This window comes from Myotis myotis, unplaced genomic scaffold (genome assembly GCF_014108235.1).
Source record: "Myotis myotis isolate mMyoMyo1 unplaced genomic scaffold, mMyoMyo1.p scaffold_m19_p_8, whole genome shotgun sequence".
Classification (NCBI taxonomy): domain Eukaryota; kingdom Metazoa; phylum Chordata; class Mammalia; order Chiroptera; family Vespertilionidae; genus Myotis; species Myotis myotis.
Window position 1 is genome coordinate 3,513,352 of NW_023416390.1, and position 14,255 is coordinate 3,527,606.

At 53.2% G+C, this 14,255-nt stretch overlaps 1 protein-coding gene across 4 annotated transcripts in view; it reads left to right on the top strand.

The window, feature by feature from the left end:
* Positions 1 to 14,255, top strand: part of MYO1B (myosin IB) — a 140,413-nt gene that overhangs the window by 8,548 nt on the left and 117,610 nt on the right. Inside the window, exon 1 of one of the 4 annotated variants that reach the window (XM_036319789.1) lies at positions 4,432 to 4,534. The exons of 1 other annotated variant lie outside the window; for it this stretch is intronic. Coding sequence is in view for 1 of the 3 variants with exons in the window: in XM_036319786.1 (XP_036175679.1) it covers positions 4,658 to 4,660 (3 nt within the window). In the remaining 2 variants the exon portion in view is untranslated. Of the gene's footprint in view, positions 1 to 4,431; positions 4,661 to 5,802; positions 5,822 to 14,255 lie in introns of those variants that run through there. 2 more of the 4 variants (XM_036319786.1, XM_036319791.1) reach the window with 2 other exon arrangements.

Here is a 14,255-nt window from a genome sequence, read left to right on the forward strand (position 1 = left end):
AGAGCTTTAAACTTTTCCAAACCAGAAGAACAGAATTCTGGAAAATTACCAAAATACGTTTTTACAAAGAAAACTTGGCCAAACCTGACACATTTCCTCAAAGTCCCGTTGATTTCAGTGACTTTTTTAAAAGTTCAGTGAACTTTCCAGCTTTCCTTGTACGCCCTTGGGGCCGCCTGGCAGGAGCTGCTGAGCAATCTGTGGACGGCTGCTTTCTGTGCTGAGCTTGGAAGTGCCCAGGGGAGGCCCGGCGTGAAGCAAGGTAGGCTGGTGCCGTGCCCGGTCCTGGGCCTCTTCTTGGTAGGTACGGGGCACGTTGACACCGGCTGCTGCCGGCCTGAGAGATTTTAGGGAAGTCTGCAGCCTGAAGCCTGACCCACAGGTTGACTCTGGAGGCTGAAGTCCACGATCAAGGCGTCCACGGGTTTGTTTTCCTCTGAGGCCTCTTCCTGGGTTGCAGGCTGCCTTGCTGTGTCCTCAGAGGGTCGTATTGGATGAGGGTCCATCCTAATGGCCTCATTTTAACTTCATCGCCTCCTTAATGGGCCCATCTCCACATACAGTCACATTCTGAGGTCCTGGGGATTAGGGTTTCAATATGTGAATTTTGGGGGGGGACGCAGAATTTGGGGGGACACAATTCGGCCCCTATGAGATGGATGCTAAGCCCAGTGCCCACCCTGCCTCTCTCCCTGCCCCGGGCTCCCTCACCCTCTGCACTGTTGAGCTACTGCTCCTCCTGCTCCAACTGGTCACGCTCCTGTCTGTGGCCTTGGTGACCACCTGTGCTCTTCTGCCCCCCCCCCCCCCCCCGGCTCCTCCTGCATCCTTGGCGTCCAGTTCGTTGGTGTCGCGGGCTCTCTCCTCTTCTTGGAAGGAATCACACCGTCTTCAACGCCTTCTCAACGCCAGCTCCGTCTCCCGTCCCCAAGAATCCGTTCTCTCAGGCATCGCAGTTGGGTGAGGTGACCCCTGTAAGGAACCTGATGGGATGACAAGCCTAAACCATTTTGTAATCCTGTCCTCATGGTTAAAAAAAATAGTGGGGGCAATGACTTGGGCCAAGGTTCAGTAAAATGTATATGCGAGTTCCCCTCTGTTCACAAAGCAATGTTTTTCTCTCTCAAGAGTTAGGTTTTGAGTTCTTGTTTTTCTTCCCAAGGGCAAACCTTGGTGAGAGTAAGACTGGGCGGGGAGCCCTCCCAGGAGAGTGGGGGCAGAATTGCTGTAGTGGGGGAGGTGTTCTGCCTTCTGCAGATATTTTTGTGTCTGTTTTTTTGATGAAGGCTGTGTAGAGGCGAAGGCTACCCTGTTTGACGCTGCGTGTCGGTGTTGGTGTTGGTGAAGGGGTCAGGTTGACTTGTGAGTATGTTATTTAAACTGTGGTTGGTTGTTTTGGGGTCCCTGGTGTATGTTTGTTTACGTGGCATTTCTCTCAATATCTGTTGAGGTACATCAGAGTGATTTCTGCCTGTAATGTTATTACATTTAAAATCTTTTTTCTTGAAATATTAATGTTTATTGCATGTAATATTATTATATTTAAAATAATTTTCTTGAAATATTAATGTTTATTGCATTTAACATCGTTATATTTAAAATAGTTTTTCTTGAAGGAAAAAAAAAAGAACCACAGGTAAAAGTTACAGAGTTGCTTTTTCAACTCCATGAAATTATTTTTATTTTCATTCCAAAAAAAAAAAAAATGATTTCTACCTAAAAGTTTACGTTTTTATTGAAGATGCCGACTATCTGATTTCTAAACGTATACACGTTATGGATGGGCACTGTTTGGCCTCCTAAAATAGAAGACCAGACATGGCTGGGCGACCTTGAGAGGAACATTCGCGTCTGTCGACAGTTTTAAAGTGTGCCATTTTAAAGTATGAAACTCAAATTTAGTTTTTAATGGTAGCGTGTGTGTTTGTTCTTTCTATCTTTAAGAGGCAGGTTATGGGAATACATGTGGCCTTGTACTCCTGACTCTGTCTGGCTGTGGCTTTGAAGTGTTAATTTCGTGCTTTTTAAAATGACTGGAGCCCTTTCGACTGCCCGTTTGGGACAGAGTCAGTACGGTTTTCGGATATGGTTTTGAACCCCCAGGTTTGCAGCCTGGCGATACGTTAGTGCCGGTCATTCTCGCAGTGTCTAGTCTGCTGGCTTCCTTGGCATTCTTTCCCGAGTCCCACGGAGTCCCACGGATCAGCCGATGCCCAGCGCACGCACCCGCGGTGCCCAGCGAGCGCTGCCCGGGGCGCCCCTGAGGTGGGGGTCGATGCTCATCCAGACTCAGCTGTGTGGATCCCAAACCCGTCTCTGGTGGTTGCACTGACTGTGTTTAATATCACGATTTAAATAGAGGCAAGCATAGTTGTCTCTGTGAAAGTTCATTTGGATGCTTTGGAAACGACCTGGAAAGCTTCTGGAAGTGCTGATAGCCGAGTCAGGGGAGGCTGACTTGGGGGAATCGTGGGATAAAAAGCGATTTCCGGGAGGACTGCCAGCCGTTCAGGGTGGGTGGGCCAAGCTGTGACGCGTGCAGCCTGAGCGTCGCAGTGGCTCAGAGCAGTGTCCACCCGCACACTGTGCTGGCCACAGGTCAGGCGGGGCCTGCTCCCTGCGGGGGACAGCGCCCTCGGGACACGCTGATCCCCGGGGCAGGGAGAGGCTGCTGGGAGGCCTGATGGCCCTGTCTGGATTCAGCCCTCGGGGCTGTGGAATCCTGAGCGGGAGTCACAGTGCACCCCACGTCGCTGCCCAGGTGTCTTTATCGTCTCACCTTCTTTAAAGAAATTGGACCTAGCCCTGGCCGGTTTGGCTCAGTGGTTAGAACGTTGGCCCGTGGACAGAAGGGCGTGTTGCTTGGTTGCAGGCTCCATCCCCTGCCTGGTAGGGACACTGCAGGAGGCAACCAATTGATGTGTTTCTCTCAAATCCATGTTTTTCTCTGTCTCTCTCCTTCCCTTCCACTCTCTCTAAAAATCAATGGAAAGTACCTCGGGTGAGGATTAACAAAAATAAAACAAAAATGAATTGGCCCTGGAGGAGGCTGCCACGAGCGTGGTTTCTGAGAGAGAGACCGCGGGGTACTGCGGGCCGAGGACATGCACCGAAAGAAAAGGCCCGGGCACTGCAGCAAGAGCTTGGCCAGTAAGTGCACGTGTGTAGGGTTTAATGTGAAATAACATGTGCAGGTATATCATTTTTTAAGGCTTCCAACTTTGGCTTTTTGGAAGCAACTAGCCCAGCGGCCGACCTTCTGCATTTGGGTGAGGAGCCTCTGCAGGCTCCCACCTCCTCGCTGTCCGTGCCCGCCCTCCAGTCGGCTCCCCACGCTTAGGACGGGTGCGGGGTGCGTCCGTTACTTGTCTTGTTTCATTTCTGTTACTTCTGTCGGGTTCTGACTCCTGAGCTACGAAACTGCCGCAGCGGGGTCCCTGCTGCTGGCTTGCCTGGTGCCTCATGCATTTCGGACAAACGAGGCAGCCTGCAGGGCATGCGCAGGCCTAGGAGCTCCAGGTGAGGTCAGCCCCCGGCCCCGGTGGCCCGCCTGAGCGCAGTGCAAACCCACCTGGAGCAGCCCCGCTCCCTGCCCCTGCTCCCCCTCCACGAACCCAGACGATCCCCGATGAAAGCTCCTTGACATTTTTTGTTGTCTCTACCCCTGCACAGATTATTTTTTGGGGGGTGACTCCCCATTATTGATAATGTCTGTCCTCAACTTCATTTTCCCCGCGACCGCCTACAGCCTCAGTCACACTGGTTGCCTTTGAGGCGCTGACATTGGTCATGATGCAGCGTGGACCTAGAGCCAGGCTGTGAGTGCGCCCTCCCCTCCCCGCACACCTGGAGGCGCCTTAGCCTGCCGCTACCCTGCCTCGCTCCCCTTTTCTCCCAGCCCCAAGCCCAGCAGGGCCCTCCGCCAGCTCTCTGCGGCCACTCTGCCTGGTCACTGCCTCCTGAATAGAGTTTGTCACCTTCTCTTAACAGTTCTTGTCTGCTTCACCACATTCTCCCCACCCTCAGAGCGTCAAGGACGAGTTCCACCCGTTTGGCCACCCCGGTCGGACCCTCCAGTATCACATAACAGTCCCCCCCTCACATTGGACATCGGTCTCCATCCCACGGTTGGAGGGGGACATCTGCCCTGTGTGAGCGCTTGTTTCAGTGGTTATGTTGCTCTTACGTAGTTTCTTCCCCTGGGCAGGTGGCTAGGGCCCGGGAGGCAGTGGCTGAGTCTCTGGCTCCTTTTATGGGGCCTGTGGATGCCGGGCTCTCAGGTCCGAGCAGGAGGCTGTGAGCAGAAGAGCGAGCCCTGTGGATAATCCTACAGGATAGCCCCGGGTGGAGGCCGGGCCCGTCCTCCCAGCCACCGGACAGTGACCTACTTTGCCTTCTTATCTGTGTGCAAAATATTTGTTGTACTGAGTGTGTCCTCCCTGTCACAACGAATGTTTGTCTCTGCCGTTCATATGAACCGGACGCTCATGTGCTAGTTGAATCCGTGGGGAAGCACAATGGAGAAGAAACGTTGGTAAGCGGTTTTAATTTCTGAGCGAGGGGCCTTATAATTATGTCATTAGAAACAATCTCCACAGTGTCCGTATATCCCTCTCCACCTGCCTACCCACCTCTTGAGAGACATGAGTAAAGGTGGATGGTAAGTTTGACGTTTTTATGCCTTTTAATTTGATAATTTGCAGTGTGATAATGGGGTATTTTGAATACCTTTTTGGTTTTGATAAGCTGCTTGTAGAGGGAAATGAACTTTCCTTAATCAGGCATGACAGTGTAGTTCATATTGAGTATTTCATTGCTCACCAGACTTCCCTGGGAAAAATTGTTGTACGGTTCTATATAAAATCAAACTGATTATCTTTAAAATTCATTTTTGTATAGCTGTACAGGTTGTATACTATATTTATTCAGAGGAGGAAATGTGTGTGTGTGTGTGTGTGCGCGGGGGGCGTTTGTATGTACCCTTATAATAAGTGTATGCAATATTGCTGTAACCTATAGAACTTTTGGAAATTAGCAGACCTGTTATTCAGAGACTTTAGAATGTAGTTAGAGATGTGTGAGAGATGTACAATAGTGCATTTGATTCCAAATTCAGGAATGCTCCCAACATCAGAGAAACTGGAAAACAATTGACCCAGGAAATACTTCCAAATTCTAATATGATTATTGATTTTAATCCGCTTAGGTGAAATAGCCCACTGCCTTTAAGCTATTTTCTTTTAAAATTCTTTGTAAATGACAATGCAGTTTTGCCCTCTCAGTTTACATGATCCGTGTCTGTTTTGGAACCTCTTCGCTGTTTTTGTGTGATCATTTCTCAACCAGCAAACATTCAGGAACTCCTGTGATCACCTCTCCCTGGTTACCCCGTGTCGTGGCCTCAGCCTGGCGGGGAACTGCTTGAAGGCGCCTCCGATTATTACTCGGAAGGGCTGCTTCTTAAACACGGACAGAGGCGTCTGTGAAGACGCACTGTTGAGTGACGCCTGTTTGCCTCTTCTCTTGTGGCACAGGGTTCTCAGTCTGTACCTTCGGATCCCTGGTGCTTTCGTAACCAGAGAATCGATTAAAATACAGCTGCCGCTCGCAGCGGGCCACGTGGCTGTACACTCACGCGCCTCCGTGCCTTTATGCGGCCTCCTGTGCGTTTCTGTGCTGTGTGTGGTTAGGCCCTGAATACTTTAGAATTTTTTTTACCTCTGAGTGAATGTCATGGAGAAAGATACTCGTGGACTCGCATTTTTGGTTTTGAACGGCTTTGGTAACCACACCCAGGATGTAGGAACTCATCTGTCCAGAGGTGAGTCTTTTTCTTTTGGTTGTTGAGTCACTAATGATGGGCGCTGGGACAGGATCTTAGGAGATGACGTATTCACCCTCTCTGTGGGGAAACTGAGGCTCAGAATCGGCCGTGTGCCCGGCGTCCCAGGTGAGCTGGCTGCAGAGCCGGGTCTGTAGCTTGGCCCTCTGGGACTTGCTCCGGAGCCGCTGTGGGGGGTGTAGCCGGTGGTCTGGGGCAGAATGCTTCCTGAGCCCGAACAGCAGGAGCGCTGCACTCGGCACCTTCCCTCCACTGTCACTGAAAAGAGCCGGAATGACTCCTCTTTTAAGAGAAGCTAGTTGTGCTGTGGTGTGTGAGCATCTTAGTTCTGCCAGTTGTCTTCAAACACCAATCGAGGGGGCCCCCCAAAACTCACGGGTACAAGCAACCCCGTGTGGGTGGCTGCCAGGTGCCAGTCACTGTAGCTTTCATTCTAAGGGCAACAGGGAGCGGTCGGATGGTCTGATCAAGGGAAAGGCCACGGGTGTGAGCAGGGGAAGGGGCAGGGGTCGGGAGGACTCACTCGGTGAGGATATCAGCACGAGGCCGAGGTTGGGACCCTCTGATCACAAGCCAGTTCACTTGCCAGGAAGTTGGTTTCCGCTGGCCCTGAACTTGGGTTCATGGTCACGGGTCGTAGTTGACACCTGCGCACCGCCCAGGACCGGGCAGAGCCGGAGGGTCCGCCGGTGACATTGGGGCAGTTCTGCCTTCATCTGGGGGTGCCGGGGTCTTGGGTTTGCCAACCTAAACGTGTTCGACTTGGTGGGATTTTAAACTCTGCCTGGAGGAGCCGAGTGAGGAGTCCGTGGTCGCTCGCGCGCCTCCCGGGGCCCAGCGGCGCCGCGTCTGTTCTGGCTGGAACGGTGGTTTATGGAGTTTCTCGCGGGCGTCTCAGACCTGAGCTCATTGACAGGCGTCCAGTGTGAGCAGAGAGCACGCCGGAGTCCCCGAAAGCCAGACCTGCTTGGGTTTTGGTTGCTGAGGGTGCCAGCTGGGGTGTGTGTGTGTGTGTGTGTGTGTGTTGTGGGGGGGAAGGGGGCAGGGGGAAGGGCTGGGGCTTCCCCACCAGGTCTCGGGTGGGTGTCATGGGCAGTTGTTCCTGTGGTGACTGCGGAGTGTCCTGGGGGCATTGACCCAGGAGGGAGTACTGTCGGCTCACCCTCCTCAGGGGCTGCACCCCGTGGAATGCACCCCGAGGAGTGCCTGCTGCAAACGAGGCAGCTTCCTAGGTTCTTCACTGGCCACACCTGCCGGAAGGCAGCACGGGCGTCGGGCGCCCTTCAGCATCAGGAGCGGAGATGGCGTTGGGCAGGGAGCCCGCAACAGAGAAAACCTTCAGAGGCAGGGGCCGCAGTAATGCGGAGGACGGAGTGGGCGTTGCCATCCGAGATTTGAGGTCAGGACCTCTTGGATCTGAGTCTGGGTCTGATTGGAGCCTTTGTGCCCTGTCCGGGTGGGTCAGAGGGAGTGAATTCTCTGGAAAACCCTTGCTCCCACACGTCTAGGGAGTTCCCTTTCCCAGTGGAGAGGTGCAGCTTCTCCTTGAGAAACCGGGGTACCGGGAAGAGTCGGGTGACTTGGGGTGTGTGTGGGGGGGCAGGTGGGAGGGTGTGCGTAAGGGAGTAAGTGTGCACACCACCGCCAGCCCCGCCGGAAAGCTTCCTCCTCGCCCGGCTCGTCCAGGAGCCAGATGTGCGACACCTGGGCCTTGTCTCTCTGCTAAAGGAAGGTTTTGCCTGGGACCCTCAGACGTTTGGCTCAGACACCAGAAAGGATCGGGTGCAGCGTCCAATCCCAAAGCTTCAGGGTTGCCATAGCGGCCACTGTTATCTTTGACTCAAGAATCCCTCTCATCAGTCGAGGCAACGTAGTCGCCTTTTCCACACTTGGAAAGAAACGCTTCTTGTAAACCGATCGCTGTAGGGGGCTGCCTTTCAAACCCTTAATCCCGGCCTGTGTGGGGATGGAGGGCAGCCCCGCTCCTGCCGACCAGCTGTCCCACCTGCAGACAGAAGCAAACCTGGACACTGCCACTGTGGCTGCTCCTGTGTGTCCCCTCCCCCCCCCCCGGCCTCAGCAGACACCTCTGGGGGAGGGGTAACCAGGACGCTGAATGAATTGCCTTCCTAGTCACAGAGCGTTGTGAGGTCGGGGTCTGCTCTGTGACTTGGGGGCTTCCGTCGGCTGTCAGCTGGGTTTTCACTCCCAGTTCAGGTCCACTGCATCCCGTCACCGTGTCACCGCCTGGGCATTGAACGTCCTGTGTATTGGCCACAGTTTGGACACAAGGATTTACTTTATGGAATTTACTTTATGGAAATTGCCCAGTAGCTGGGTTGATTTTCCCTCCTAATCCAAGATTCTAACAAAAGCCATGCTAACAGCGGTCCATTAAGTTCTGTGCTCTTCACAAAAGGCTTTAGGGAAAGGGGGACCCTCCCTGTGGGGCAGCGCTCCCCGCGGAGTGAAGGAGGGGACATCAGATGACTACCCTTCGTGAAGTGGATGCGTTTCTCCGAGGGCCTGTGCTGAGGGGACTGAGAATCAGCGTCACCTGAGCCTTGCACAGATGCATTCGGGGTCCAAGTGTGCACCCCGGGGAGCCCTGCGAAGCACCCCTGGGTCTGTGGCCCCAACCGTCTCTCTTGGAAACCATGCTGCTTGAGTCAGTTGTCCGAAAGGATGCAGTTTTCATCCCGCTCGCCCTTTCGCTGATAAAGGCTGAGGAAGTGTCTCGCCTTTGGCTTCTAACCTGAGTCCTTCCTGATCTTTTGTGTTCCCACCCGATCCCGGCCAGCTGTGACCTGCAGGGAGGGTGGAGATGATGGAACCGCCCTGGAAGGAAGAATGGCCCCGTCTCTGTGTGCATCCTGCACTTGCTCTCCTCACCAGGGCCCGAGGGTGGGGGTAGCCACGCTGCAGGCAACGGGCCCTTCGCACAGGGAACTCGGGCCTCCGTGGGTGCGGGAGGGGACAAGCCGCCTGAGTTTCGCTGAGGTGTGCTGGCTCGCTCAGAGCATGCTGCCTAAAGGCGTGTCTCCTCACTGGCTTAAGCCGGGGGTATTTTTAAAAATATATGTTTTTATTGATTTTTAGAGCGAGAGGAAGGAAGAGGGAGAGAGAGAGAAGCATCAATGATGAGAATCATTGCTCAGCTGCCTCCTGCACGCCCCCTACTGGGATCGAGCCTGAAACCCGGGCATGTGCTGTGACTGGGAATTGAACCAGTGACCTCCTGGTTCATGGGTTGATGCTCAGCCCCCGAGGTACCCGGTGGACTGGGGTTGTTTGTTTAAGACAAGAAGCTCAGCCGAGCCTCTTGAGGGCCCCCAACCAGAACCCCCGCAGGACCTGAGGCAGCTTTTCCATTCGTCCCACGAGGGCTGTGATCACTTTCGCGTCACCCTCTCCCGGGCTGGCTTCCTCTCCTGGAGCGGTGCACCCTGTCCCCCCATCGTTCGGACGCCCTGGCCCAGCGCGCACAGCGTCTGGCTGGAGGCTGTCCTCTGAGGCGGGCGGGCGGGCGGCGCACCCACAGCCCCGGCAGCCGTGTCCCGTGAAGGAGCCACGGGAGGCCTTGGCATCGGTGTGTGTCCTGCGAGGTTTGCCTTGGGGGAGGGGCCGGGGGTGTCCCCAGGGCCAGGGGGGACAACGGGAAGGCTGGAGCCAGGTTGTGGCTGAACTAAGTGATGGCTGACAAGGACTTTTTTCATGTGGTGAGTGTGCATAACATCAGATTCAACATTTACCCTTTGTAAGCGGGGCGTCCGTGGCATCGGGTACTTTCACATTATTGTGCAACCGTCCCAGCATCGATCTCCTGAACTTGCCGTCTTCCCAGCATGAAGCTCTGTGCCCATTAAACAGCTCCCTGCTCCCCCTCCTCCAGGTCCTGGGAACCCCCATTCTCCCCTCTGCCTCTGTGAATTGCATCACGCCAGCACCTCATGGAAGGGGTTGTGTGGTATTTGCCCTTGCGGGACTGGCTTATTTCAGTTGGCATGTTGTCCTCAAGCTTCACCCGTGTGGTATGTAGCCTGTGTCGGAATTTCCTTCCTTTGTCAGGTGACTGCTGTTCCACTGTGCGTGTACGTCCCATCTGTGCATCCATGCATCCATCGGTGGGCTCCTCAGTGGCTTCCGCCTTTTGACTCTAGTTACTGCTGCTTTAAATAAGGTGCACAGGGGTCTGCCTGCTTTCATACCCTGAAGTGGAACTGCTGTGTCATAGGCAGGAGTTATTTCTCTGTTTCCCCCTCAAGGGTCTGCTAAGGCGTGTGCCCGTGGGCCTAAGGACCCTGGAGAGGTATGGAAGGACCCAGAGCAGGGCGCACCCAGGCTGACGGTGATTCAGAAAGGCACCGTGGTTTAGAAAGGGCCGAGCAGTTCATGGATCGGGGAGGAGCCGGCTGGCTGCGGGGACTGGGGTGGCCAGAGGGCAGAGAGCCACCCCGGAGGCTCTGGCTTCCCGGTCAGAGGGGAAGGCTGGGTGGGGCAGTCACACTGGGGGGTGGAGTGGGAGTGATGAAGGTGGCAGAGTCCATGAAAAAGGTTGGCTGTGGGGGAAGGAAGTAGGAGACAGGGCAAGGCCAAGGATGAGGACCTGGGTTCGTTGTGACTTTGTGGGATTTAGGGGGAGCGGGAAGGTTATTTTTGTTTGTTTTGTATTTTGGTGTGGATGGTAGACGGTGTGTTCAGATGGTAGACACAGCCTTGCGGGCAGGCTGTTGATAAAATGGTTGCTAATTTGGGGGCGGGGTGAAGAATAATGGGGCAGGTGGCCGTGCAGTTTGGCTGATTGAAAGTGTGGGATGTTTATTGTTGGTGTAGCGCCACCGTGTCACAGCTTCTGTGGCTCTATTGTCCATCCCTACCTCGAGGCAGAAATAGATCCGTCAGAATCATAACACCAGAAACGATGGCCAATTCATTGGTTAATCAGAATCAGTTTCCATAGGGATTCTAATGAACTCAAAGGATGTTTTAGACTAAGGCATGAGTGTGTTGAGTTTGGCTTATGTTCTTTTTTTGCTCAACGTGGATTTTTTTTCATCATTAGAAAAGTCACTTGAAATTTCAAAAGTTGCTTCTTTTCTTGGCCGTCTCACTGGACTGGGAGCTGCTGGGGGTTGGCACGGGCTGGGGAAGTACCACGATGGTTCCTGTCCTGTGCCCAGCACTTAACGCAGTGCAGAGAGCAGCCGGGCTCCCTGTAAACGCGGGTGAGCCGAACTGAATGGAAATTTAATCTAACTGCTCTCCAAGGTGAGATTTGGGCTATTGTCGCCGAGCGAGGAGGGAAATCCCAGCTTTTCTCGGGCGCTGAGCTCATTGCATTAGGTACTGACCCGCATCCTCTAGCCTTGGCGCTGTCCGCCTTCTGTTTTGCCGTCAGGATTCGCTCAGGTTTATTTTTTTTGTTCATGAAATCTTGCCACTTTGGCCCCATTTTCTTACTCAAATGTGTTTCTCATGTTATTCTTAAAAGCCTCAGTGATCTCATCTTTGGGAGCCAAATAGCTCAGTTCCGTTTCCTGCCCTTTGTTGATAATGTTATGTGTTCAGAGGAATGGATCCAAGTGGCCGGAAGCTGCGGGATCATTGTCGGCTGTGACAGGCCCGACCCGCCCAGGGCAGCTGTGAGGACGTGCGTTGTGGAAGGGCTCACCTGTCCGTCGGAAATCTGCGTGCTTGTTCCCCTTGGTGCTTCTCTGAACGCCTCCCCCGTGCGAGAGGTGTGCACCTCAGCCTTGGGGAAATAAAGATGAATAAGGTGCGACCCTTGGCACCAAGGGGCTGGTTCTGGAGTAAAGGGCCCACCCTGGATACGTGGCCACGCACCAGGAGGTGAAGGCGTGGAAATGGAGTCGGGGAGACAACGGTTGGTGGGTTGGTGTGCGGAGAGGCCTCCCTGAGAGCCCGTCTCTGCCGGCTAGAGCTGACGGCCTTACCTGGCCGTGTAAACGGCCGCAGTCACAGTTCCCAGAGCGGCAGGCACTGCGCTCAGTAAGCCGTGGCTCCGAGGGCTTTGCTGGCAAAGTTCCTTCGAGTTTAAAATCATGTCCCTGACTTCATATCGATCCTGGTCATCATTCCAGCCCCAGGTCTGATGTGTGAATGTTCTTTCAGATTCTACAGTAAAACTGTTTCAACTTACAAAAAAATACACATTTGTTTGCATATGTGGTACCCCGAGAGCTCTGAATGACGTGGGAGACCAGCAGATGCTCTATTTCAGCTTAGCCTGAATGATTACTTTGGAATCGCTTTTTCAGAGTTGCTGTTGTTTTTTTTTTTTAAAAAATATGTTTTTATTGGTTTTAGAGAGGAAGAGAGAGGGAGAGAGAGAGAGAGAGAGAGAAACATCAATGAGAGAGAAACATTGATCGGCTGCCTCCTGCACACCCCTACTAGGGATCTAGCCTGAAATCCGGGCATGTGCCCTGACGGGGAATTAAACCATGACCTCCTGGTTCATAGGTCAGTGCTCAACCACTGAGTCACGGCGGCCTTGAGTTTTGATATCAAGTAGTAGAATGACCTTGCACTTCGCATGGATGTGCGTCTCGTTTGGCAGCTCTCGTGTGGGACTGTTGGGTCGGCACATGCTGGTCTTGACCTTCCCAAGCACGGATGACATTAGCGTGGTAGGTGACTTGTGGTTTCAGGTTGGTGACTGGGGCGGACTGCTTATGTGTAAATGGTAGCTCACAGATGGCCGTTTTAAGGCGATGTATGACGTTTATGCTGCATTCTTTGATTTTGAGGAATTCTGGAAATGGTGCTTTCCGCTTTTTAAATGGTGTCTTTACACCATTGGGAGCAGACCAAGGCTGGAGCTAGTGGTCAGTCCCTTTGTAGGAAGCTGGGCGGGACCTGTGCACGGTGTCTCAGCACCCATGTCACCGGGAGATGAGGGCGGGTCACTGTTCCCTCCGCCCAGATGCTGAAAAGACGAACACAGCACACAGCACGGTGCTTGAATGACTCAGTGGACGTTGGTGCCGCCTTTCAGTTGGTTTACTGTTTTGTTTTTGGGTTTGTGACCGTCGTGTTTCCGGAGTTTCCCCCTTACCCATTGCCTGGGCCTCAGCCTCGGTTTTGCCCTCTTCCCACTTTGGGATTTCGAGGTTGGGAGAGAAGTGTAGCCATTAGAACCATTCAAACTTGCATGAGGCCTTTCAAAAGATGGGGGAGCAGGTTAACGACAGAGGAAGGTTGGCTGCGGGACTGTGCTCACCTGCGGGGAGCTTGTCTTTCGGCCGCTGCTCCTGGGAACAGACTGTGTACAGAGTCCGTGGGGCAGCGAGTTCCCGCGGCCTGTGCTTTGTTTAAATTGCTGGTTTGAGGTGCTTCTTTTTGGAACCCATCTCAGATTGACATCCCCCTTAGTCCTAAGCCTTCTTCTCTCATCCGCCAACGTGCATGTAGTGAATTGCAGCTAGAGTGCTGTCGGCATTTCACGCGTCTGAGAACTTGACATTTGATTTAAATGTTAATTCATTGCGACAAAGGTTGGCCACTCACGTTCCTACTCCTGTACACGTCTTTCCAGGGCCTTGGCCTGGGCCCAGCTCTCTCCCCGGCTTCCCTGCATCTCCGGAGAGTGGCCAGGGCCCCACCCCCATCATCTTTGTTTTGAATGAGAGTCTGGCCTAGTTCAAAGTGCAGGACCCATTCTTACTGCTGCTCTTGTTGGGTTTTATCGAGATCTAGGGCTGTTTATTCCAGGTGTATTGACGTGAAACTAAAAAACACCCCCATATTAACAAGAGAGTTAACTCTATTTTTCCTCTTTTGAATATTAAACACTCCCCCATTGGCGTCTTTCTGTTTATGGGACAGCCTCTGCTGCTTCTTGGTCTCTCTATTTTGGCTTTTCGGTGCACACTTAAAAATGTTTAATAGGATCAGAAATAAAATATGTGGTTGTGGATTCCTATAAATCACTAGTGGTTAATAATAAGGAGTTACAGAATTCCCAGTCCTCCTGGCCCAACTAAATGCAGGTTCTGTCGCCTCTCAGAGACTACTAGATGTTCCCGACTGGAACGGGGGGGGGGGGGGGGGGGCATTTATTTGAATTGCTAAGTCTTAAGGAAGTAGACCAACCTTTATACGGTCTGATATGCCTGGGCGACTCCATAATGGGAAGAATCAGATGTACTTCCTCCTCAGAATCGGGCACATGAATTATACATGGGCACTCCTTGCATGCTACTCTCATTTTGCTGTTTTAGTTGTGTGTCTGTTGGAGTGAGAACTAAGAGCATCGAGGCCAACCTTGGCAGGTTATGTGATACAGGCGACCTCCGGTTCACAGGCGGTGGTGTGCTTTCCTTTAGGAGTCAGTGCTGATGCCTGGTGGGGACCCCCCCCTCCCCCCAGGTGCAGGGTGATAAGTGGTGAT